Source organism: Rhamphochromis longiceps, linkage group LG12 (genome assembly GCF_057381845.1).
Source record: "Rhamphochromis longiceps isolate RC_006_pf linkage group LG12, R_longiceps_female_GT1.1, whole genome shotgun sequence".
NCBI lineage: Eukaryota > Metazoa > Chordata > Actinopteri > Cichliformes > Cichlidae > Rhamphochromis > Rhamphochromis longiceps.
Window position 1 is genome coordinate 18,127,392 of NC_140568.1, and position 23,763 is coordinate 18,151,154.

General features: G+C 42.2%; 1 protein-coding gene across 1 annotated transcript in view; it reads right to left on the bottom strand.

The window, feature by feature from the left end:
• LOC146657141 (voltage-dependent N-type calcium channel subunit alpha-1B-like) overlaps positions 1–14,995 on the bottom strand; it is a 342,261-nt gene extending 327,266 nt beyond the window's left edge. Inside the window, exons 1-3 of the mRNA XM_085424990.1 lie at positions 14,039–14,995; positions 10,856–10,961; positions 7,006–7,145 (exon numbers count right to left, since the gene is read on the bottom strand). Of these exons, the coding sequence (XP_085281116.1) occupies positions 7,006–7,145; positions 10,856–10,961; positions 14,039–14,298 (506 nt within the window). The 5' untranslated portion in view covers positions 14,299–14,995. The remainder of the gene's footprint in view (positions 1–7,005; positions 7,146–10,855; positions 10,962–14,038) is intronic.
• Between the last annotated feature and the right edge of the window lie 8,768 nt (positions 14,996–23,763).

Here is a 23,763-nt window from a genome sequence, read left to right on the forward strand (position 1 = left end):
AGTGGCTCACCGATGCCAATGACATAATTACCCAGCTACATTTCCGAAAGAATGCAAAAGCATTGACATATATTTTTCCTTCCTGCACGATGGGCAGGGCAGAGATAGATTTTGGTAGCCCGACTGGAAATATCGCTAGCCCCGGGACGTCGGGCTAGCGATTTTGCGAGCCCTGATGTGCCAAGTAGACACTCAGGCCACTAGCATGACACAGTACTAGCTGGCTCTGCAGTCTTGCGATACATATTTTGAAATGATAATTGTCTTATTTTTAGAACTATATTTTTTAATTATAAAGGCTTCTCAATATCTACATGTCATTATTTAGCTTTATTAAGTTCAGCCGACATGACAGGAAAGGCAAACAGCTTTCAAAACAGTCTAAAGGAAGACTCCGAATGGAGGATGGGGCTTGAGACACTGCGCAGGGCATCGATCGCACACTCAGACACATCAGTCCAAAAAAGAAAACACATCAGCAGATGCCTATCGGCTGCTGTCTCATTTTCCAAATTTGTTCCTTTTCCGCTAACAGGCTGTAACTGCCTGAGGCTGGTTCTGTTGAGCTTAATGAGGCAGCGTGGAGAGGAAATGCCTCACATGTGCAATGACAAGGTCTAACATTTAACCATCATCACTATACTTCAAGGAGACAGATGCATAAGTTTCAAACACAGAAAATGACGACCTTTTGGCTTTATCACAATTGTGAAAAAGTTTGAACTGATTAATCATTGATTCAAATAATAATGATACAGTGGTTAAAAAAACCAAAAAAAACTTGGAGCCCGAGGGTTCGTATTGGACACCAACCAAACAATTATGTCTTTATTTAATAAACAAGTTCAGAATTACAATTACACAAGGTGTACCACCTCCTGCTTCAGACACAGCAGAGATTTAAATGCAGTAGACCATGAACTCAAATTAAATAAAAATACATGCTTTGACAAATTTCAAGCCATTTGAAGCCATTTAAAACCTTAAATAAGCTTAAATAAATCATCTACCCACAGAACTACCCACAAAACTCAAAACACTGGGTCAACGACCCAAGAACGACAACAACCTCACACCTCTAACCACAAAACAGTGTCACTGCAGTACAGAAAATTAAAAACCTCCCATGTGTAGAAAATAAATGAGAAACTGTAACACAGAAGCTCCTATAAGAAATGCAAGCACAGAATCCCGTGTGCTATTTCTTTTTGAGAGCAAAGTGGAGCAAGAGTGAAGAAATGTTGTTCAGCCAGGCTCAGGATATACCATACTGAGGTGGAATCCTCTAATGTCTGAAAAACTGCCCTGAAACTGAATCAGGTAAAGTGAATAACATTGATCTTCTCATTAAAATGCAATGCTGTGCTAGGAAATCATGAGGTTGCTATTTTGAAAGGTACCATGAGCTGAAAATGTTATCTTAGTAGTATCTGATGCAACACTTCATTAGATAATAGTGGATACAGCACAGTCAGTTTGTTGACAGGACAACAGCATTTTTGCTGAAAACAAATGTCTATCATGTGTTAGAGGGAGTGATCCCAGTAAGGCCATTCCAGTCACCCACAGCTTTATATAATTAAATTTATTAATATCATACGTGAAAGTTCAAAGGGCTAATATGTATGAAAACATATTTTAAAAAATATTGAATATGGTACATTTTACTGATAAGAGAAACATATGCACGTATGCTGTGTGTGGCATGTATTTTAGGGATGAGCAAAAATCACTGCAAAAATCCAACAGCAGCTGCTTTGATCCATCCAGCTATAAAGAGGACTGCTGAGGAGAATCTATTCCTTCTGTGTTCAGCTCAATACACTATTGATTTTGGTAGGAGCATGCAGGAGGCAAATACATGTTCTTATTAGCAATTCCCTACATCAGACTGGAACATTGTAGAGTTATCTAATTACCAGCTAATGAAAGACGATTCAGGCCCCTGTTTTGAGAGCAAGCATCTGTGATGTGTGATGGGATCATTTGATAGCAAGTTCAAGATGGCCCTCGAACTGCTTCACATAGGCTATGAATTATTATTAAGCTAAAAGAGATCAATTCTGGGATATGAATAAGTGAACAGTACTCACCAATTTTGAACTGGGGAATAAAGGAAGGACCTAAGTCTTTCTAAGAAGGGCCTAATTGTGACGATGGATGTGACAGAATAAGTCTGATCCGTAGCAACTCCATGACATCAGCTCAATAATAATGAAAGACTAAGGGGTCGTTAGGAATACCTAGACCAGGGGTCAGCAACCTTTAACACCCAAAGAGCCACTTGGACCCGGTTTCCACGCAAAAGAAAACACTGGGAGCCGCAAATACTTTTTGACATCTAAAATGAAGATAACACTGCATATATTGTTTTTTTTTTACCTTTATGCTTTGTGTGAACAACTAAAGTAAGTAAGTAAAGTTTATTTATTAAGCGCCTTTCACAGACAGGCAGTCACAAAGCGCTGTACACAAATATTAAAATAAACAATACAATCAATAGACATTATACACAATGTAAAAGGTCAAATGTAAAAAATGTTAAGAATATCAAATACGTGGATCAACAAAAGGCTTGTTTGAACAGGAATGTTTTTAACTGCTTTTTAAAAGAATCCACAGAGCAACTAAAGCGTGCTGCTTATGAAATCCATGAAGTGCTACAGAGAAAATTTAATTTTATTTATGTAATTAACACATTTTGAACTCTTAAAGAAATATAAAAAAAGGAAAGACACCCAGCTTAACTAAAATCATCCATGTAGCAAACAAAAACTGTTGTGAGCCGCCACCCTTATATTGCCTGTGGGCTTTTGGAGCGTTGACCTAACTTTTAAAAAGTAATTGGAAAAAAAGCACTATGCTGCTAAAAAATGAAAAATAGATATTTGCAAAATTCTGCCTAAATATGTATTTCATGTGGTTAATGTGTGTGGCGGGGCGTGGTCTGCAGTGCCCCTGCATGGGAGTTGGACGCACTTGAGTGGCACCCGCACTTGAGTGGCACCCGCAATCACGCCTCGCCGCCTTAAAGTCTGTGATCTCTCTCCTGAGAGTTTTACAACCGATATTATAAAAATTCTATTTTTTCCCCTCTGTCAGTGCGATATTGCCAAAATTACATAAATCCGTAGTTAATGTATTTGTTACTTCAACGATATAATATTATAATTCCTTATTATCCAAGTGTTCTATGTAATCTTTCATGTTACATGGAAGAGAGGATGTGGCATTTGCAACCTGTGAAAGCACAACAGAGTGAACCATGAAGGGTCATGTTATACTCAAGTTACAAACAACCTGCTAAGATGACTGCTCAGATGAGCTGAATGCTGATAATCAATGAGTCACTGCTAATACATGATTGCTATGGGTTTTCACACAGCACATCCTGCAGGAAATGGACATCATCACTGAGAAATGATTGGCCAGCATGTGTGTACAAGCATGCTTAAGTGCACTACCTGCATGTGTGTGTTCAGCTGCATGCACTCTGCACAAGTGATCCGATATCTACCCAGAAAACATGGCTCAACCCATCAGTGTAGCACGGCCCTGATAAAATGACCAGACCACGGCTGTAATGGCCTCTATCCACCACCCAACCCTTCAATTATGGCTGACATGCCAGCCTGTTCAGCCCCAATTGAATCAGGCCTGCTTGAGCTGCATCCACACCCAGCCACACACACAGACACTCTCACTCTCACTCTCTCTCTCTCTCTCTCTCTCTCTCTCACAAATGCTCTAACAACCTGTCAATTATCTCAACACTCAACACACGATTTATGCTTCATACAGTACTTGTGGGTACTTATGCAAAGAAAGCATTTTACTAGGAGAAATGTTCCTTGCATACATTTTGCATATGTTAGAATGTTTCTATTATTCATAAGTATATAACAGAAATTGTTTATTGCGTAATGCACATGCTAAGCCTATTTTTAATCCCACAGTATTCCATCACTTGCCTATAGCTTGAAAAAAGGCCATCATCAGAAGATAACTAGATTTATATGTAAGCCAGTGTAACCCATCCTCCATCCTTATCAAGAAAATATTTTTGACTGGATTGGGCTCCCAGTATAGCTCTTTCTATGTTAGGAAGGCTCAAAAAGGATGAACAAGTGCAAAATTCTCTGCATGTACTTTGAAGGCCTGTAACTTGACAATTTTTATAGTATAAAGTTTTTTATAGCTTCATTAGATACACTAAAGCTATGGAACAAGAAAATTGACAGTTTGAGATGCTCACGTGGGATCGTTAGAACTGACTGATTATATAAGGAATCCTTATATTTGCTAGTTTTAACATATTTATATTTAGTATTTATGCAGAACACAAACGGTTTTGGTTCTACAATAAAGATGCAACATGCAAACAAGCAGATCTCAGACACATATTAGCAAACCAGACATTTATTATATTTCCTTGTTTCCAGCTAACAGGAACAAAAGTCTCACTGACTCTTAGTGATATCCAGCAAGAGGTTAAGGTGTTGATGAGAGGTTTGGGAATTGGCAGAGGCTGTTTGTTGCAACGAGGCTCCTCACAGCCCAAGACGTTGCAAATAAATCTCTGTATCATTACGTAAAAGAGGCTGGCCTGTCCCCCAGTGGGGCTAGCACGTGTTCAGGGACTTTCAGCAGCATAACAGCAGTCTCCTGATCCCTGCCCTTCCAGCATCAACCCCCCACAATACAGCCTCTCCCTTTTCACCGTTACCACACTTCAACAGCAATTAAAAGTGATGCAAAAGCATTGCATCACTTTTAAAGGGGATACAAAATTTTTACCTGAAGTTCCAGACTGACCTTCATAAGGTACAAATAAACATCAAGGGTTCTAAACTGTATAGCAGTATAGAAGTTTAATAGGCTACCGACCAGTTGCTCTAACACCTGTTATAATGAAGTGCTTCGAGAAACTGGTCCGACGTCACATCATGTCCTGCTTGCCACCCACACTCGACCCGCTCCAGTTTGCATACAGAGCTAACAGATCAACTGAAGATGCCATCGCTACAACGCTCCACACCACCATCTCTCACCTGGAAGTGCAGGGCCGTTACGCCAGGCTGCTCTTTGTTGACTTTAGCTCTGCTTTCAATACGATACTCCCGGACAGACTAATAGTTAAACTGCTGGAAATTGGACTTCCTTCCACCACCTGCCGCTGGATCAGAGACTTCCTCTCAGACCGTGTACAGAGAGTTAGAGTGGGGCCTCATCTTTCCTCAGCCTCAACACTGGCTCTCCACAAGGCTGTGTACTGAGTCCCCTACTGTACACTCTGTACACACATGACTGTGTTAGTTCCCACCCAGACAACACAGTCATCAAGTTTGCAGATGATACTACTGTGGTGGGGCTCATCTCAGGGGGAGATGAGACTGCGTACAGAGCTAAAGTTCAGAGGCTGTCAGATTGGTGTGCAGTTAACAACCTGGACCTCAATACCACCAAAACAAAAGAACTGGTAGTTGACTTCAGAAGGAGGAAGTCCGAGCTGCAGCCTGTCAGCATCAATGGGGAGTGCGTGGAAAGGGTCTCCAGCTTCAAGTTTCTGGGTGTGCACATAGACACAGACCTCCAATGGAGCTCTAACACCTCTGCGGTCTTAAAGAAGGCCCAACAGCGTCTCCACTTTCTGAGAATCCTCAGAAAAATGGACCTGAAGAAGGAGCTGCTGACCGTCTTCTACCGCTGCTCCACTGAAAGTGTGCTGACATATTGCATCGGTGTGTGGTTCTCCAGCTGCACCACAGCACACAGAAAGGCACTCCAGAGGATCATCAACATGGCCCAAAAAATCATTGGACATCCTCTTCCCTCCCTGAAGGATCTGTACAGCACTCGCTGTCTCAAGAGGGCACGCAGCATCCTACGGGACTGCACACACCCAGGACACCGGGTGTATAAGCTGCTGCCGTCTGGCAGGAGGTTCAGGCTGCTGAGGTCCCGAACAAATAGACTCAAGGACAGCTTTTACAACAGGGCAATAGCCCTAATCAATGTAAATAGCTGACCTGACTGGATACCTCCCTGGACTTTTTTAGGGGGGAGGTAACAATGTTTAAAACAATAACAATAATATTTATATTTATAACAAGTTGCAATAATAATTAATGTGCAATAATAACAGTGTGCAATACACATACACTTATTCTTCTTTTTTATACTAAGTTAATATACTGTGTTGTGTTGTTTGTTGCGTTTGGATGTGTCATATCGTGTCGTGTTGTGTTATATGTAGTGCCGACGCAGGACAGTTTTTCCAATTTCATTGTACTACTGTACTATGTATGACTGTGCAATGACAATAAAGAGCTATCTTATCTTAAGTCACAAGAATAAATACAACGTTAACAAAGTAAACTAAACTCTTACAGTTTGACTCTATGAAAAAGTCAACTTTACTTGTGTTTCTGCTTACATTTTTTGGGGAAATATCTACAGTGTAGATATATCCTTTGTTAACTTGGCCAAATTTTTCAACACAAACATGACAGAAACTGATGCATGTTTGAGACAGACTTCCAAAAAGATTTGTACCATCTATTCTAAATTTCTTAAAACCACAACTAAGTGCTTTCATCAGAGTGGTCAGAAGGAACTAGCCATGGCCTTAAACTCAACACAATCCCCTGAAAAAAACAAAACTTGCTATTACTCGAAAATCCGTTTGTTTTTCATGATTTTAAAGATGAAAAACAGAAAGAAAGAAGCTTTTACTGGATTTGTATTATAGTCCTTTCTGTGCTGTGTTCTCTGATTTCCTTCTGTTTTGCACATCTACTGCAGACAATTCCCCTTACTGAGACACTGATTATTCAGACAGGAAGAAAACACCCAACCATCTGGAATGGCTCAGCTCTACTGATCATTAGAAATGCAACACACACACATACACAACAAAGCTCTCTCCCGCCTCTCATTAATCGCTGTTGCCCATCGGCTCTGTCAGTTAGCAGCTACATAAGCCATTAGGCCTGTGCTACTCACCCTGTTAGGACCACCACAAAGTCCATTACATTCCAGCCATTACGCAGGTAGGAGCCTTTGTGGAACGCAAAGCCCAGGGCAATGATCTTGATGCCAGCCTCAAAGCAAAATATTCCAATAAAGTAGGGTTCTGTGTCATCCTGTAAGAGGAAAGAAGAGCAAAGGATTTCTGAAACTGCAGACATAAATTTATAAAGATTGAGACAGATAATGTGAAATAATACACAATGAAAAAGAAGGGTCTAGATCATTAAGTGTCCGTGATCCTCTACAAAGCAAGCTCTACAGATGCTTTAACCCACCAAAAGAACTATAACTACGAAAAATCGAAACCTTTTTTTCCCTGTGAATCTGTGAGTTCTGGAAACGATTTAGAAAACTAGAGGTGTCCCCCAGTAAAAGGAATAACACATGGTGTAACTAGTGCTGGTAGACTGATTCAGTATAATTAATTCGGCTTCATCACTCCATTAACTTAATAGAGTTTAAAGTGAGAAGAGGTTTTAAAAAAGTACTCAAACTTAGGTCAAGGCATCTATTCAATCTATTCAAAAAACAAACTCCAAAAGGTATCATAAAGGTAATCATTAATCAATAATTGGTTACGGTTAAGCGATCTGTTATCAACTTCACACCTCAGAATACTCCGACATATAATATAACCCTAATCCAATTTTGCCCATTACAATGCAATTACACATGCAGATGTCCTCCTGCTCGTTTTCGAGCAGTATTTTAACTTCCTCTTAAAAATGAAACTTTTTGTACAGAGAGACTGAGAGTAACATAGTAACATTACAGGCACGCTACATTCATGCTACAGCCTGTTCATCCATCAGCATAAAGGGTGCACTGACTTGGATGGCAACATCAAATAGTAGTGTGATCACCATAAAAGTGATCTATAGCTGCTTTTATCAAATGCCTTGAAACCTCATTGAAGGCACCATTTTGGTTAATTACATGTTGATAAAAGTGCAACTAATATCTTTGTTACCTCAAACAGGCGAATTCTACTACTTCCCTTGCAGTGAAATAGAATAACAGACCTTTTTTTTTTTTTCAAATAACCAAATCAACAATTAATAGAGTATAAGATTATAAAAATCATACAAAAGACTACACAGTAGTGGAAATAATTATTTGATCTTGTGCTGAATTTGTAAGTTTGCTCACTTGGAAAAAAATGAACAGTCTCTAATTCTTATAGTAGATTTGTTTTTTAGTTTTATGATCATTTAATTTTATTAGAGAGCGACAGAATATCACACCACCAGTAGTTACCTTCTCCCTAAGCTCCTCGCTGATGGTCTTGTAGCCTGTTTTTGCCTTCCACAGGTCTAAAATATTGTCCCTGATGTCCTTTGACAGACCAAATGTATTTAATTGACTAACTGATTGCAATCTGTGTGAGCACACATGACCACACGGCGAATCTGTGGGAGCCAGAATTAAGGCTGGATTGTAGGAGATCAAATACTAATTTTTTCTTTAGTGTTTTTTTTTTATTTATTTATTTTATTTCTAGCTGATATTTTGTCTCTTCATTCAAATGAAACTACCATAAAATTAGAGACTGTTCATTTCTTTGTAAGTGTGCAAACTTACCAATTCAGCAGGGGATCAAATAATTATTCCCCCTTCTGTATTGATACCTAGGGCTGTGCGATATGACCAAAATCTCATATCCCAATATAACAATTCTATCGTCCCGATAACGATATAAATCACAAAAATGTAACATTTTCTGTAAATTCTGTGAATCTTTGCTGGAAGTGGAAGTGTTTCCAGCTGGGCGTCCTGTAGCTGGAGTCGAGTGTTTTAACCGATGCATGAAACTATACATTTTTAGACATTTAGACACCGTTTTCTTTGTGAGTATTTATTACACGGCGTGCTGCGGGGAAAAGCCTGTTCTAACGTTTGAGTCTAAGGTTTATTTTTTAGCACCTGGCGGCTCTTCTTTACTTCTCATCCGTAAATAATCTGCTCTTTCACGTGATTCAGTTTATTTTGAAAAGTCTCAACAGGATCTTGAGCTTTATTGTGAAAGGTTTGTGGAACATAAACAAGCGGACACGCGATGCTATTACCATCGTTGTTGCTAACGACAACACATAAAAACAGGCGCTTGTCCGTCCGTAGTGTGGTTATATAAAATATAAGAGAAAGAGAGAACTTTAAGAAATGAATATCCGGTTGTTCAGTGATGACGCGACGAATCCTACTTCCGGGTCTAAAGTAGTCTGCGTTTAATATGGCTTTTGTGTTGTTAACATGTTTAATGTTATGTATTTTCTTCTATTTGATCTCAAAAAGCTCCTAAAACAGTCAGTGATCACTGTTGACCTCCCTCGGCTTTTATTACCGCTAATCATTTATTTAAGCTCAGTTTTTAAAACCTTAGGGTGTAACTACAGCCCAGCCCATGCAGCAGTATATGAATGACTAACCTCGTATTGTGGATGGATTATCTCAGTTGTTCTCCTGGCTGAAGTTTGGTCCTTTTACAGCATCCTGCCAAGCGATTACATTTGTTCCTGACCACCGAGAACACTCACGGTAACTTTTATCGAGTGGGAAAAAAGTTAGCTTGTTTATATTATGCTAACGTAGCTGTGTCGCTAGCGGTCACGCAGCACATCATTATATACCAGCTAGCCCAACTTCAGTAACCCTACAAACGTTACTGCTGTTTAGTTTTCTGTCTTCATTTATGCTGGAAGTGATAACAGAGCTGTACGTTTTAATTTGTTTCCAAAACCCCGCAGTCAGGACATGCTATATTGTATTTAGATAGAAGCTAGCGAGCTAACTTCTAACTCTGTTAAATGTCATAAATCCCGTTTTCATGGATGCCTGGATGTTAAACTCAATTGTTACACCTGGTAGAGCAGAACGCTGATCATTTTATTAAAGATGAAAGACTTTAGACAGTTTTTCAACTCTCAGTAATGCCACAGTGATCGTTTGATATATGGACCTGCAGCGGAGTTTAGACCCAGACACGGCTAGTGACGTCAGACTGAACAACCGGATAGCCACTGCAGTGACCATCAAAACGATGAAAAAATATTGCTTATTTTGCGACACTACGAAACAAACGATAGCGTAAAATGAAACGATAGACATTTTTATATCGTCATCCAATATATATTGTTATATCGAACAGCCCTATTGATACCTACTTTCAACCGCTTCCTTATCACAGCAGGGAGCTTTCAGTTTGGCTTTTTAATTTTTATTCGTTTTTTTGACACTACACAATCCCAAAGCAATAATCTTAAATTGTAGCCCTTGTCACAACTCCATAACTTTGCTTGGCAAACACAGACATTTTATGAAATCTATGGTATGTGGTATTTAATTTCTAAAGCAGCCCTGCCATTGTAACTCCCACTATTTCCCTCTTTAATAGAAAGACTTGACAAGAGAGTTCGGTGGGAGGAAGATGGAGCAGGGGTAGCCTGTGGTAATGACACAATGGGGATCAAAGGCAGCTCTGCATGGATCTACACAACCTGCAGCGCTCAGGAGGAAGGACACATGCTGAGGGGAAAACTGGTATCTTCACATCTTTTCAGTTTAGATACTTGATACTACTTGAAATGGTCAAACCCATGAGCACACAGTTAGGTAAAAGAGGAAAGAATGAAATCAGAAACTTTTTGGAAGCAGAGTTTGCAGAATAGAAACTATTTACTTACAGAGAGACATGCATGCATGCATTCCAGACAAAAGAAAAACATCTGTTAAAAATAACAATGCTAATCCTCACAGTGTTTGCATTTACAAACTGCTGTTTCTATTGTGTAACACAATAAAAGAATCAACCAGCTTTTTTACTTACCAAACGCTCTGACATTGGGGTTTTGTCTGAGGCCGGTAGGTGTTGTTCCAAGGCCAGCACAATGCAGTTTGCTATAATAGTAGCCAAGATCATGTACTCAAATGGAGTGACAGTGTTAAGGAAGTCTTGTGAAAACTAGCAAACATTAAATCAAGACATAGAAACCTGACGAAAGTTGACACAAAGCCATTCCCCCCTTTACATTGGTAGGTAACAGCATTATGCATGAATAGAAAGTTTTGGCACTGGCACCAGACATCTCTTTCTGTTGAAATGATTGTGCTAGGTTATGTATCAGATTGGCTGGAGAGGAATACTGGAGAAGATTCAAAGAAACAGAGTGCATGCACTTGAAGCTACAATTAAATTTCATAGCAGTTATTTTTTGTGGCTACCTCATCCATCAGTGATAAAGCTTTTAGCCTGCTTGTCATCATCTTTCTGTCATACCAAGAGAAATCAATGGAAGGTTAGACAACAGAGCAGGTAAAACAGCTACTAAGTGTCAACTTGGAAATGATGTATTAAGGAAGAAGAAATAGTTCATGAACTAATGTCCCTATCCATCAGGGTTTTATAGTAAGAATGAAGAGAACTGGGTAGATGATGGGTGAGTTTGTGGCAGAAATATATTCAAGGACTGACTCAGTACAGCAATCAGTGTGTTTTGTTTGTTTATTATTTCCTAACACAACACTTTTTTTAAGTTCCAAGTTCAGTTCCTAGCTCTGTTTCAATCATCTGGGCGGAGCAATGCTGACACACCGGCATTTTTGCTATCACTTCATAGGTCAACCAAAGCTATCCTTTTATGTTAACTGGTAATATTGCCACAGCAGATCATCTGCCTCCATCTCTTCCAACAACTAGCATTCTCCTGTGTTACACCATGTCTTCCTTCAATATATGCATAAAGCTTCTCTGTGGTCTCTCTCTTTCCCTGCTGCCTAGCAGCTTCATATTCAACATCCAATATATCTACTTCCATTGAAAATCTTAACTTGCTTAAGTCTCCCAACTCCAGCTCAGCTTACTGTGTTTTTGGCAGCACTACCATCTTGTAAATGTTCCCTTTCCCTCTTGCTGCTGCTATCACAATATTGGAAATGGGAAGCTAACGCTGCTTTAGGGAGAAGAGGAAGCACAGAAACTCCTTTATGCAGGAAGCACTCCATAATAAAATGACACAAATAATGTAAGTATAATCAGAAGAATAAAGGGCAAAATTGCGTCCCTGTATCTAGACTGGGTTCAGTCATTTGGTATTATGGGCTCAAATTTTGATATCTGTTTTTTTCATGTTTACATTTGTACTGCAAACAAAGTCAATGAAACGGTAATGGAAATTTTTATTCCATTATATATAACAGTTCTAATACAACAGAGTTCTATAATGAACTCATAAAATAAATGTAACTGTAGTCAGATACTGGGAAAATTTGTTTTAAAAACTACAGAGTAAAAATGTGATGTTGATAAAAAGCTTGCAGTGTATGTGGATTACATTTGAAATATAACCTTTGTTACATTGTTTGTTATAAATGCCATTTTTGTCATATTTTTAGAGCATTCTTTTGAACTGTGTGGGGTTTTTTTAATAGTTTGAATATGCACTACCTCCCATCTGCCAAACACCTAGCACTGCAATTCCTGTACCAAACTAACTGAAATAAGTTGTACTCCTTTCATTTAAATTTAATTGCATTACTTATTACAATTTAACAATGTAACCTTTTACATTACAAAACTAATCTTTCCAGCTTTGTTCTTACACGAGTTGAGGAAAACCTTTTCATGATCTGCAGACCTCAACTTGGTCACTTATAACAAACACTTCCAGTCAAATTTGTACACTAAAAATCAAGGATGACAACTCCTGATTATAATTGTGTGTATAGATGGTTACTTTCTCCATCTACACCCACAGAAAAATACAGTACAGTAAACTAAATATTTTCACGACGTGCCCCTTCAATATAGTCGTACTATTTTACTAGCACCTTACTAGAGAGCTATATCTATCTTCTAATACACTCCCTGATTTTTGCAAAAGCAAGACAACCCAAAGTGATCACCATTCTAAGTCTCCAGTGTGGTGGGAGCTTGGTGATGCATATCTGGTGATATGCAGCAGTTCTTCAGTGTTTAATTTAACGTCTGCTTTTTAAAAGAAATTAAATGCAGATTTGTACCGCTCATTTGGGTATCTCGCTCCCTACATTGCACTGCCGTCGTGTTATTAGTGTACCCCTCACGGACGATACAGCTCGGCCAGTAGGAGAGGATCCTCAGGAGAGGGAGGAGACCGATGGATTCCAGCCACCAGGCCTCCAACTGCTTCGAACCACAGTAAATCCTCCTGCAGCGCACCAGGATAAATGGCTCACTAATGCACTGCGACATTAAAAATGATAAAAGAAAACTTTTATCATGCCAGAGGTTAACCAACCAGTGACTTACGCAATGGATACTATTCCACAACTAAATGTGAGTTAATTGCATGAACACTCATGCACATATACAGGTGTCTTTCCAGGGACTTTTCCTCAGAAAAAATCTAAATGCACACCAGTAAGAAATGATTTTGGTCAGCATACAAAGCTCAGCAGGTGGCATTCACTCACTGTGCACAACATCTACCAAACAGACATGAGCTGCTTTATAACCTGAAACCTGCTGCATTTCAGCGCTTGTTTGTTTTGTGTCACACCCATGCAGCGTGCCACCGCCTCACTGCTGAGGAAAGCCTGCAGATTGCTGAAGTTCAGTTCCCTGGACAGCACCATCTGCAGAGCACAGCATTCACCAGAAGACAAGAAAAGGATCTACCGAGAAGCCCATATAGTCATATCATCACACATAAACTTCAGCTCTTACCTAGATGTGCTATATTATAAAAAAAAAAAAAAAAAACCTCATGACTACAGCATTTAGCAGCATGGGACTTGTGACCAACACTGGAAACAACCAGAGAGCCAGCTGTGCAAGTTTTACATTTTAGCTGAACGTATTGTTGCTTTCTTAACATATATTTATACTAATTAATAAACAGTATTCTAGATGCCGGCTTCTTCTGCCTCTAAATAAGGCCCCTTAAAATTTCCTGGGAGTTCGGCGTCAGGCATGCGGGTTTTATACAGGACAGAGCGGCTTATCTGGGGGTTTACTGGGTTGTAAGGATATGGCCATTCGGTGATCTTTTTGGCATATTTCCGTATTACATTATCCTCGCTGAAGATGAACAAAGAGCGGTTGACGGTGAGGCAGTTCTGTTTGACTGGAATTGGGTTGTAAATGGCCATGGTCCTGGCTCTCTGGGCCATCGTCTGCTTGTACATCCTCTGGCCACCCGGAGGCCCCGGCTGCCGGCTGCCCCCCCTGGCAGGGGCCGCGGGGCAGCCGCCTCCATAGCGGCCGGACAGTTCGTCTTCAAATCGAGCCATTGCGGAATAGCGCAGACCTTGCTGGAGAAACCAAAACTGACACCAGAAAAAAAATAGAGAAGAAGCATCACCACACACACTGACGTCCCGTCCCCGTGCAGGTCCTTTGGGTGCGTGTGTCGGCCACGACCAGCAGAGTCAAACATTCACACACACACAAAAACGAGCTGAGGGAGGCTCTTTTTCATCAGCCTCAGTCGGTTATTGCCTCACCTCCATGTTTTTACTCTCCGCGGCGTGGAATTGTTGCTTAAAGTTTAGACGCTCACATTCCATGATGCATCATTTTCATGGCGGACTGCCCACGTCCTCGCAGGTAGCTTTTATACTGGCGTCAACGCTACAAGTTCATGCTAGAGGATGCGGAGACAACGGAACACCGTGTCTAAAAGACAGCCACCTCAAGACAAGATAATACAGCAGAGGGAAAAATCGCGAAATGTCACAGTGAGTAAACCTGTTTTCCACCAAATAATGTCTGTAAACAGCCGCATTTCTTTTCTTAATCACTGCTGAGCGCTGTGACTTAAAAGCAGTCTTCGTTAAAGCACTTTGCCCCACGGAAGAAAAAACTGATGTAATTTCATCTGATCGTTCGTCGAGGAGAAATCACAGTGCAGCTGCTTGTTTCCATGAATTTGCGGTTAATGGGAATGTAGCTACCACTTTCTCTACTGTTCCTCAGACCCCCACGTGACCAACAAAACGCCAGCCAGTGGCTCCACCTGGGCGAGCCCTGTTACCATAGCAACAGGGAGGAGAACGAGCCACGGGTCAAGTTACACGGAATGAAAATGACTTCCGGCAAAATCAGAGCTTGTTTGTGGACAGATCTGATTTCGGTTTTTGAAAATATTGCAACTAACCCAGCGAAAACGGATGTAACTGCGATATAAACAAAATTATGTCGGTTCGATTCCCTTCGAAAATCAAACAGTAAATAGGACGAAACGATTTCCGGTCAATATTTCCAAAGTAAACTCAAAGTTTCATAAAAAAAAAAAAAAAAAGATAAATGGCGTGTATTTGTATAGCGCTTTACTTAGTCCCTAAGGACCCCAAAGCCCTTTACACATTCAGTCATCCACCCATTGACACACACGTTCATACACTGATAATACAGTTATTCCAAATGTTGTCAGTGCATCTTCTGTTTACTGTAAAAATTTCCCCAGAAACGCCTAAGACTAAAACATCTCCCATATAGTGAGGGGTGTTATAGTATCTGACAAAAGTGAGATACTATAAACACCTCTCACATTTTTGTAAATATTTTATTCTATCTTTTCATGGGACAACACTAAAGATATGACACTTTGATACAATGAAAAGTAGTCAGTGTACAGCTTGTATAACACTGCATATTTGATGTCACCTCAAAATAACTCACCAATGTTCCCTCTAAGTTGCTCGCGTGCGCAATTGCGCACTGCTGGCACGGTCTGTGTTGCGCACAAACTAATCAAAGTGATGTCATGACAAAAATGAATGACAAACAAAACATTTTTTCTCCTTCATTTCTGTCAGGCAATGCTGTATGAAACTTTTCTTGCTGTTAGTATCATGGTTGCTAGGCAACCTGAACAGCGCTATGAAGGCTAGACCATCCCATTTCACAAGCCTCTCACTTCGTGCTTCTCATACTTATAGTACACAGGTATGTAGTACGCGTAGTGCGCGTACTTCAAGCGTGCAGACCCTGAATTGGGACACAGCCAATGATGCGATTGACATTCGTATATACGCGGCTAGGACAGTGTCCTTATGTGCAGACACCGGTGTTTTAGCTAGCAAAGTGGGGTGGCTGATGTGGGGTGAAGCCACGTTAATGACAACGTGTACAACCATTGGAGATGTGAGCAGGACAGACGGGACAGTTGACGGAAAAAGTGTGGACTTTATACCAGTTTTTAAATTGTGTTTATAGGCCACGTAAAACCAGAGTTATGATAAAAAATATATGCAATGTTTGGTTTTCTTCCTGGATACTATCGTTGTTTATATTTACTGCGGAAGAAACGGTAAAAACGGTGTTTTATAAGGAAAACACTCTGGTCGTGTCCAAATTCATGGGCTGCATCCTCCTGAGGACCCGGCCTTCGCGGTCTACGTGGGCCGGGTCCTCAGAAGGTCGGGTAGGCCGGAAGTAAACGGCCGTGAAATTGGACGGTCTAGCCTTCTGATTAGCGTCACCGCTGTCTCAGTGGAGTTTAATAAACTCGGTCGTCTGCTCCTTGCTATCTAAAATATAACAGGACACTGGCGTAAATTCTCGACTGTCTCATACTTCTGTTTAATCAGTTTTCTGTTTGACGTTTAGTCAGCTGTGTAAAAACCAAGGAGGAGGGGGATTAATAAAGTTTTATTTTATCTAATCTTATCTAATAACTTTAATCTCAGCCAAACCGATTTACTCACGAACAAACAAAACACTGAAAAAAGCCCAACAATAACATTTTTAGGTTGTCTAAGTGACTTATATATTACGTTTAACCCGAGCAGCGAAAGTCCGCGGTGATGTGAAAATGATGTGCCGGGAGTTGTGCCGTTCTCGGCCGCATCAGTAACCCTCGAGCTCCCGGCTAGCTATCGAGCTGGTGGGTAGCAGACGCCTTCGAAAACGTCGACGCACTTTTGCAAATATGCGATATCTTGATAAACCGAGCAGATATTTGATGTTTACACAACTACTTCCACGCCTGAAAATATGTTAAAAGTTTATTTTGTGACCCAGAAAGATTAGTATGAGTAATTTTAAAACTTAGTAGCGGCCGCCATTGTTGGAAACAATTTATTGTTTAGTCAAGGGGGGAAGTTTTAGGAGTGACGGCAGTGTTTTGAGATGTGAGAGATTTGCGACGTTTAGCGCAAATCTTGTGTAGTTAGTGTGTAATGTAGACAATGGTTTTGTTGTGTGTGTCAGAAGCCATGACAATTATGTTGAAGCACAGTACGTATCACTTTGCGAGGTTCCCGACTACGATAGCCGTAATGCTCCAACAATCCATTAAGCGGTGCAGCTTCGTAGCTTAGCAAAGTCGTACAAAAACATTTTTTACAGATTTTTGAGCACCGTGTACCAGATAAAATCGGTTAGAGGTCAGTAAGCACAACCAGAATTTATACATACGAATTATAAGGGGCACTGTCGATTTTTTTCAGAAAATCAAAGGATTTTAAGAGCAACTTATTTTCCGAAAAACACGGTAATAACAACAGCCCGCTTGAATGCTCTACCAAAAATTGTGCTTTGGTGTGTATCTGACGGACGAAAGCCAAACCAGTTCCCTTTCAGTCGATTCACTCGGTACAACACATAAGTATGGGATATCACGCCCTCGCGTGTCCTGGCTGAAGAAACCTTTATTCACGCCTTTAAGGCAGATGACGTGTGATGACACGCGCACGGCCCCGCCTGCACATATAGCCGCTGTCATCACAGTCATCCTTCAGTTCTTACCAGTGTCGGGTAAGTTACTTTAAAATAGTAACTTAGTTACATTACTAGTTACTTCTCTCAAAAGTAACTCAGTTACGTCAAGTTACTCGTTACTTTCAAAGTAACTAGTTACTAGGGAAAGTAACTTTGGTTTTACTCAGAATTCTCTTGTTAATGTGTTGCTTCCATAACTTTGCCAGTCTTCTAGCTTGCTTACTTGGCACAAGTGCACTGGGACACCTACCAATAGAAAGGAAAAGATAATGTGCATATTTCCACGAGAGAAATCCCACGCCTGGACCGTCATTGACTGCTGCCATGATTCTAGCCTACGTCACAGCGTCATGTGCGCCTTTTACATCCAACAAAAAAACTGCAGTCGTGGTGCTTTCGATTGTACTCAGAACTCGGAAATTCTGCCTTCTGAATAAGAAGATGTAGGTAACACCAGACTGAAGATGAGCTGCATACAGGGCTGGACTGGGACAGAAAATTGGCCCGGGCATTTTGACTAGAGATCGGCCCACCATTATAGGAAAAATCATAAAGCCTTTGAATGAAAATAAACACTGTTGTGACAGTGATGTACACTGTTCTGATGGTATATATGCATCAATCTATCAATCGTTTGTTGTAAGATTCAAATAATTATTTTTTAAAAGCTAGACATTTTAAATGGGAATAAGAAAGAAAAGTATTTCTTTGTGCCCCCCTCTCCCTGTTAATGCCCTACATGGACCCCTGGCAACACTTTGCTAGATCCGCCCCTGCACAGTTACCAGCTGTCAGCTACTCAGAAAAGGATCCTGGTGTTATTTGTCTCTCAGAAACAGCTCATAACTTCAACTCATTCCTGTCACCTAAAAGGTAAACCTGTTTCTCCGTCACAGCTCTGATGATTCAGTAAGGACATCTCCTGGTTTCATCTTCATGTTTCCCTCTCACCAGATAACCAAACCATATCATGACCAGCAGCTTTTTTGCAGCTGTGGCTCCAGCAAACATCAGCTGATACTAGAAATTAATATTAAATAAATTCTAACAACAGCTGATCAAGCTTAAAAGTGCTGCTGTTGTTTAGCGCGACATCCGCTGGTTTCCTCTTTCGGCGCAAAGTGAGCGATAAACAAACAAGAGAGCCGATCAGCTGATCATTGATCAGTTTTCATGATTGAAGTAGAAACGGGAGAGGGAGGGGGGAGAATGAGAGAAGAAGAGGCAGCTGTGCAGCAAAGACACAGAATAACTCCAGCTTTGTGCCTTTTTCATTCTAGCTGAATTACGGGACAAACTGTTCCTTTTCACCTCAATAAGAAACGCGTAATATTTTCTCTGAATACCAGACGGGACGGTTGGCAACTCTAATAACTTATGAACAAAATAAAGTTCAACATCATTAACTTCATAGCACCCACCCAGCTGTATAGAAACTCCGTCATGCTAGCTAGCACGCAGTACGGAAAAAGTCAGCATAACGAAAATAAACTCCACCTAAACTTGGTTTATATCTGACCCAGAGAGACTGCAGGTCATAACTTCTTACCTGAAGTTCAGTTCACACTTGGACCGGCGGCCGCATCGGGTCTCTTTTCCTTCTGCGTCCCCTTTCCTTCATCCACCTGCTGGCCTCCACCACTTGCTAATGTTACTGAATCTGTGGAAGCTCCACGATAGCCACCACACGAAGTAACGAGTAACGACCCTATCTAAATCCCAGTAACGACTAACGCGCTCCTGATTTTGGCATAATAACTAGTTACCGTGCTTGTTACCACAATAATAACGTAGTTACTGTAACGCGTTACTTAATAACGCGTTAGTCCCAACACTGGTTCTTACGCTCTTCACCTCGCTGAGAACACCTCTGCTGAGTTGGGCTAGCTAGCTGCTGCTAGTTAGCTCCGTTGTTTGCCGACTTGAACTTAGCTTAACTGCCCCTGTTGGTGTTAGCCTCCACAGGCTAACACCAGGTTGGTGTGTAGGCTGCCTGCGGAGAGCTAATGTCAAGTTTTTCCTGTGCAGCGTTTCGCTTTGCGTTTTGGAATGAAATCTTCTGTTCGCCCCTGTCCTCAGGGATGCGGTTCCTCTTTGGACGACAGCGACCAGCACGATGCCTGCCCTGTCTGCCTGGGGATCGTCCACGCTAGGAGAGCGTTGACGGAGCCCGAAGCCTGTGCTCCGGTGCTCGACCCTGGAAAGACGGGTGACGTTTGTGGAAAAAGTGCTGGGACGCTCGGCTGTCGCACAGCATGACCCTCTCCTTTCCGAGTCTGGAGCCCCGTCTTCGTCCGAGTCCGAAGATGAGGATTTTCCGATCTATGTCCCCGCAATTAGCTGGGCTGACCACATGGAATATGTTGACGGGTTAGCCGATGACGAGCCGGAACCATGCAGGAGCGCTGACGGGCTTCAGCCTGGGTTGAAGCCCGCCAGCGCTCCCCAGGAAGACGACGACGTGCTGGACATCGGCCTGGACATCCATGGTTTGTCGGAGGATGAGCAGGAGAGATCATTGTCGGCCCAATGTGCCGCCGCTGCTGCAACAGTCGGCCACAATGACACCTCTCTTTTCTCCCTGTTTTGCCGTGCTGCTGAGAAGCTGCAGGTGGACTGGCCCTCTCCTCCACCAGCTCAGAAGCCGTTGCAGTTCGCGGATTTTTTCCTCCCACCGGAGCCCACAACGGCCAAAAACTGCCTTCCCATGTTCCCAGACTTTCTCTGCGAGCTAACAGCATCATGGGACAAACCTCTGTCTATCCGCGTCACTGTGCCTGGCTATGGACAGTACATGGAATTGGACGGCGCCGAGGGGGCTGGCTTAGCTAACCCACCCCTTATGGAGCCGTCTCTGGCTGCTTATCTGGCCCCGTCCCATAACCATGGTGTTGGCGGCCCCGCAACTCTTCCGTCCAAGCACTGCAGATTCTCTGCTTCGCAGCTGGAGAAGATTTATCAGGCTCAGGCCGGCACTGCTCGCACCATGAGCTCCATCACCATGCTCCAGACGTACCAGGCAATATGCCTGGCGGAGTTCGGATCGCTGTTTCCTGATGACAGCCTGCTGGCACCTCTTCTTAACGAGGTCAGAGTCGCCACAGATCACATCCTCCGTGCGTCTCGCTGTGCAGCGCTCTCCCTGGGCAGAGGCATGGCTTCGACAGTAGTGGCGCAGAGACACCTGTGGCTGACCCTCTCTGACGTCCCGGATAGGGACAGAGCTGTATATCTGGACGCACCAGTGTCTGCGGCTGGGTTATTCGGACATTCACTTGAAGCCAATCAGGCTAGATTCGATCTGGGGAAGAAGCAGACGGAAGCTCTCCACGACATCATCCCCAAACGTCAGCCCAAGCCCAAGCCCGCAGTTAGCTCTCACAGGCCCGCCGCTCCTCTGCCGACTGGCAAGAGACTGGCGCCCACTGCTCAAGTGGGTGAGCCGCCAGCGAGAGCACATCCTCCGGCCCGAGCTCCACGCCAGTCGGCCTGGAGCAAAGGTCCACCCTCGGGCCCCCGGCGGGACCCGATGCCCAGGAGGAAGAAGCCTCAGCCCTCCTAGCTGTGGTTTCAAGTGGTGGGTCCAGCAGCAGGGAGACGCTGCTTTTACCCCTCTGTTGCCGCCCAAGAGGTGCCGCTTAAGTTCTGTTCAGGTTGTCAGCCCCAGAAGGCGCTGCACTTTCCTAACACTGTCTCCCAAGCACAAAACCCCTGCACACAAAATGCCTCAGGTGTGCAGTAGTACTACATCGAGTGTTCCCGCTGTTTTTCATTGTTGTGCCCCAGAAAAGGTGCCTCCAACAAAAGGTATGAATGTACAGTACATGTTTCCATGTTACAATCAATAAAGAGTGTTGTTTATTCTCAAACAATCACAAATGCTCACCCTGCAGGCAGAATGAGCCAGGTCAGGCAGGTGATGCAGTCCCCTGCAGACACACTGGGGGGCGACAACAGTTGTTTAAGGTGCAGTTCATGTGGAAGCCACCGGAGGGTGGTGTAGAGATATAATAAAAAAGTGATGGCTAAAAACTAGGGGTGCAACGATACACAAAATTCACGGTTCGGTTCGATACTTTGGTGTCACGGTTCGATATTTTTTCGATACAAAAAAAATGTTCATGCCTTTTTAATTTGTCATTTATTAAAATTATAAATATATATTTTAACTCAAAAGTACAGTTTTTAAATTTAACCCTAACCCTTGTGCGCATTTTTTATTTTGACAGCGAATGCGCACCTGCGGACCACTTATGTGCAGCCCTGGTTATTTAGCTCGTCATATTGCAGCCACAGAAATTATTTTGTCCATGAAACCATGAAGCTGCACTTTCTTTTTGCCTTATAGTCTGATTTGTCATAACTTCTCCGTTTTGTGGTAAGCTTTTCTTTGGCTGTCACTTCTTCACCCTGACCTGTCTTATTTGGCTCAGAAGAAATTAAATATATATCCTCAACCTCTCACATGTTTAAGCTTGCTGCGGGAGATTTCACTTGTCATGTTTGCATAGTGAGCTAACGATTAATAAGACGATGTCAGAGGAATTGGTGCACAAATTTTCATCACTCACAGATCAGTGCTGTCGCTCTCTATACACAGTTCGCGCGATTGCAAAGTGAAAGCAAAAAAACAAGCGCAAATTCAAACGCGATTTCAATATGTCACATATTGACAGTGGCTCACCGATGCCAATGACATAATTACCCAGCTACATTTCTGAAAGAATGCAAAAGCATTGACATATATTTTTCTTCCTACAATAGCCCGACGGGCAGGGAAGAGATAGATTTTGGTAGCCCGACTGAAAAAAATCTCTAGCACCGGGACGTCGGGCTAGCGATATTGCAAGCCCTGTATCTGATTGAGGAATCACTCATCTTTGGAAAAGAGAGTTTATTACAGAGAAATGTCTCTTTCCAAAATAAAAGCTATACTATCCGCTTCTTCTGGGCTATATTCTCAGCAGCATAAGGAGAATCATGTGCTAACAGCTGTCTAAATGACTCGTCTAAAGTTAGTAGCATGCTTGTTGTTTTTGTCTTTGCACTAGGATGATGTCGGCGTAAATGTGCAGTCATATTCGTTGTGTTCCCACTAGTGATTTCAGGTTAATCTCGTTGAAATGACCTTAACGCCACAACACGGCAAATCTCCGTTAACGAGCTACCGCCGATCGCCCCGTGCATGGGGCTAGACGGCCAACACGTTAACGAGCTAACTGCGCTAACACACTAGCTCCCACCCATGTAATTGAGCATTGCACGGCACATCCAACATACTGTTTTACTTTAGTCCATGACTCGCTTACCTTCAGGGTCATACGTCACATGAAAACCAAAATAATTCCAAACGCCAGATCTGGAGAGCTTAACTTCTGTCTTGCTAGCTTGCCCTGCGCTCTTCCTTCTGACTATGCTGTCTGTGTTGAGCACTCAGTGGATCTGCACTCGTCAGTGCAGCCTAGGCGGAGTAGTCGAACGCAGATTCACTGAGCGCTCAACACAGACAGCATCGTCAGAAGGAAAGTTGATAAAATAAATTACAAATGTTGTATTGTTCGATACATATGCGTACCGAACCGAAAGCACTGTATCGAACGGTTCAATATCGATACGAATATCGTTGCACCCCTACTAAAAACCTAAGACTGTGTCATGTCTGCTCCCTGAAGTAATATTGTAACATGGTGTCAGAAGTGAACTGATAAGGCTATACAAGAGTGTTGCACACATGGAAGGGCTTAAGCCGCCAGCTGGACTTGATTTGCTGCAAGGGAACCTCTCGGAAAATTGGAGACTGTTTCGGCAACTGTTTCGGCAACGGTTTCGCCAACGGTTCGAGCTGTATCTCGCGGCTACAGGAGGTGCTAGCAAGCCACCCAAGGTACAGTCTTCACTATTTCTTCACGTTGCTGGAGAGGAGGCGGTTGAAGTGTACAATACCTTCACGTTTGCGGAAAATGGTGATGAGCATAAGCTGATGAAAATAATGGAGAAATTTGAGGAAGAACATAAGAAGAAGAACATAACCT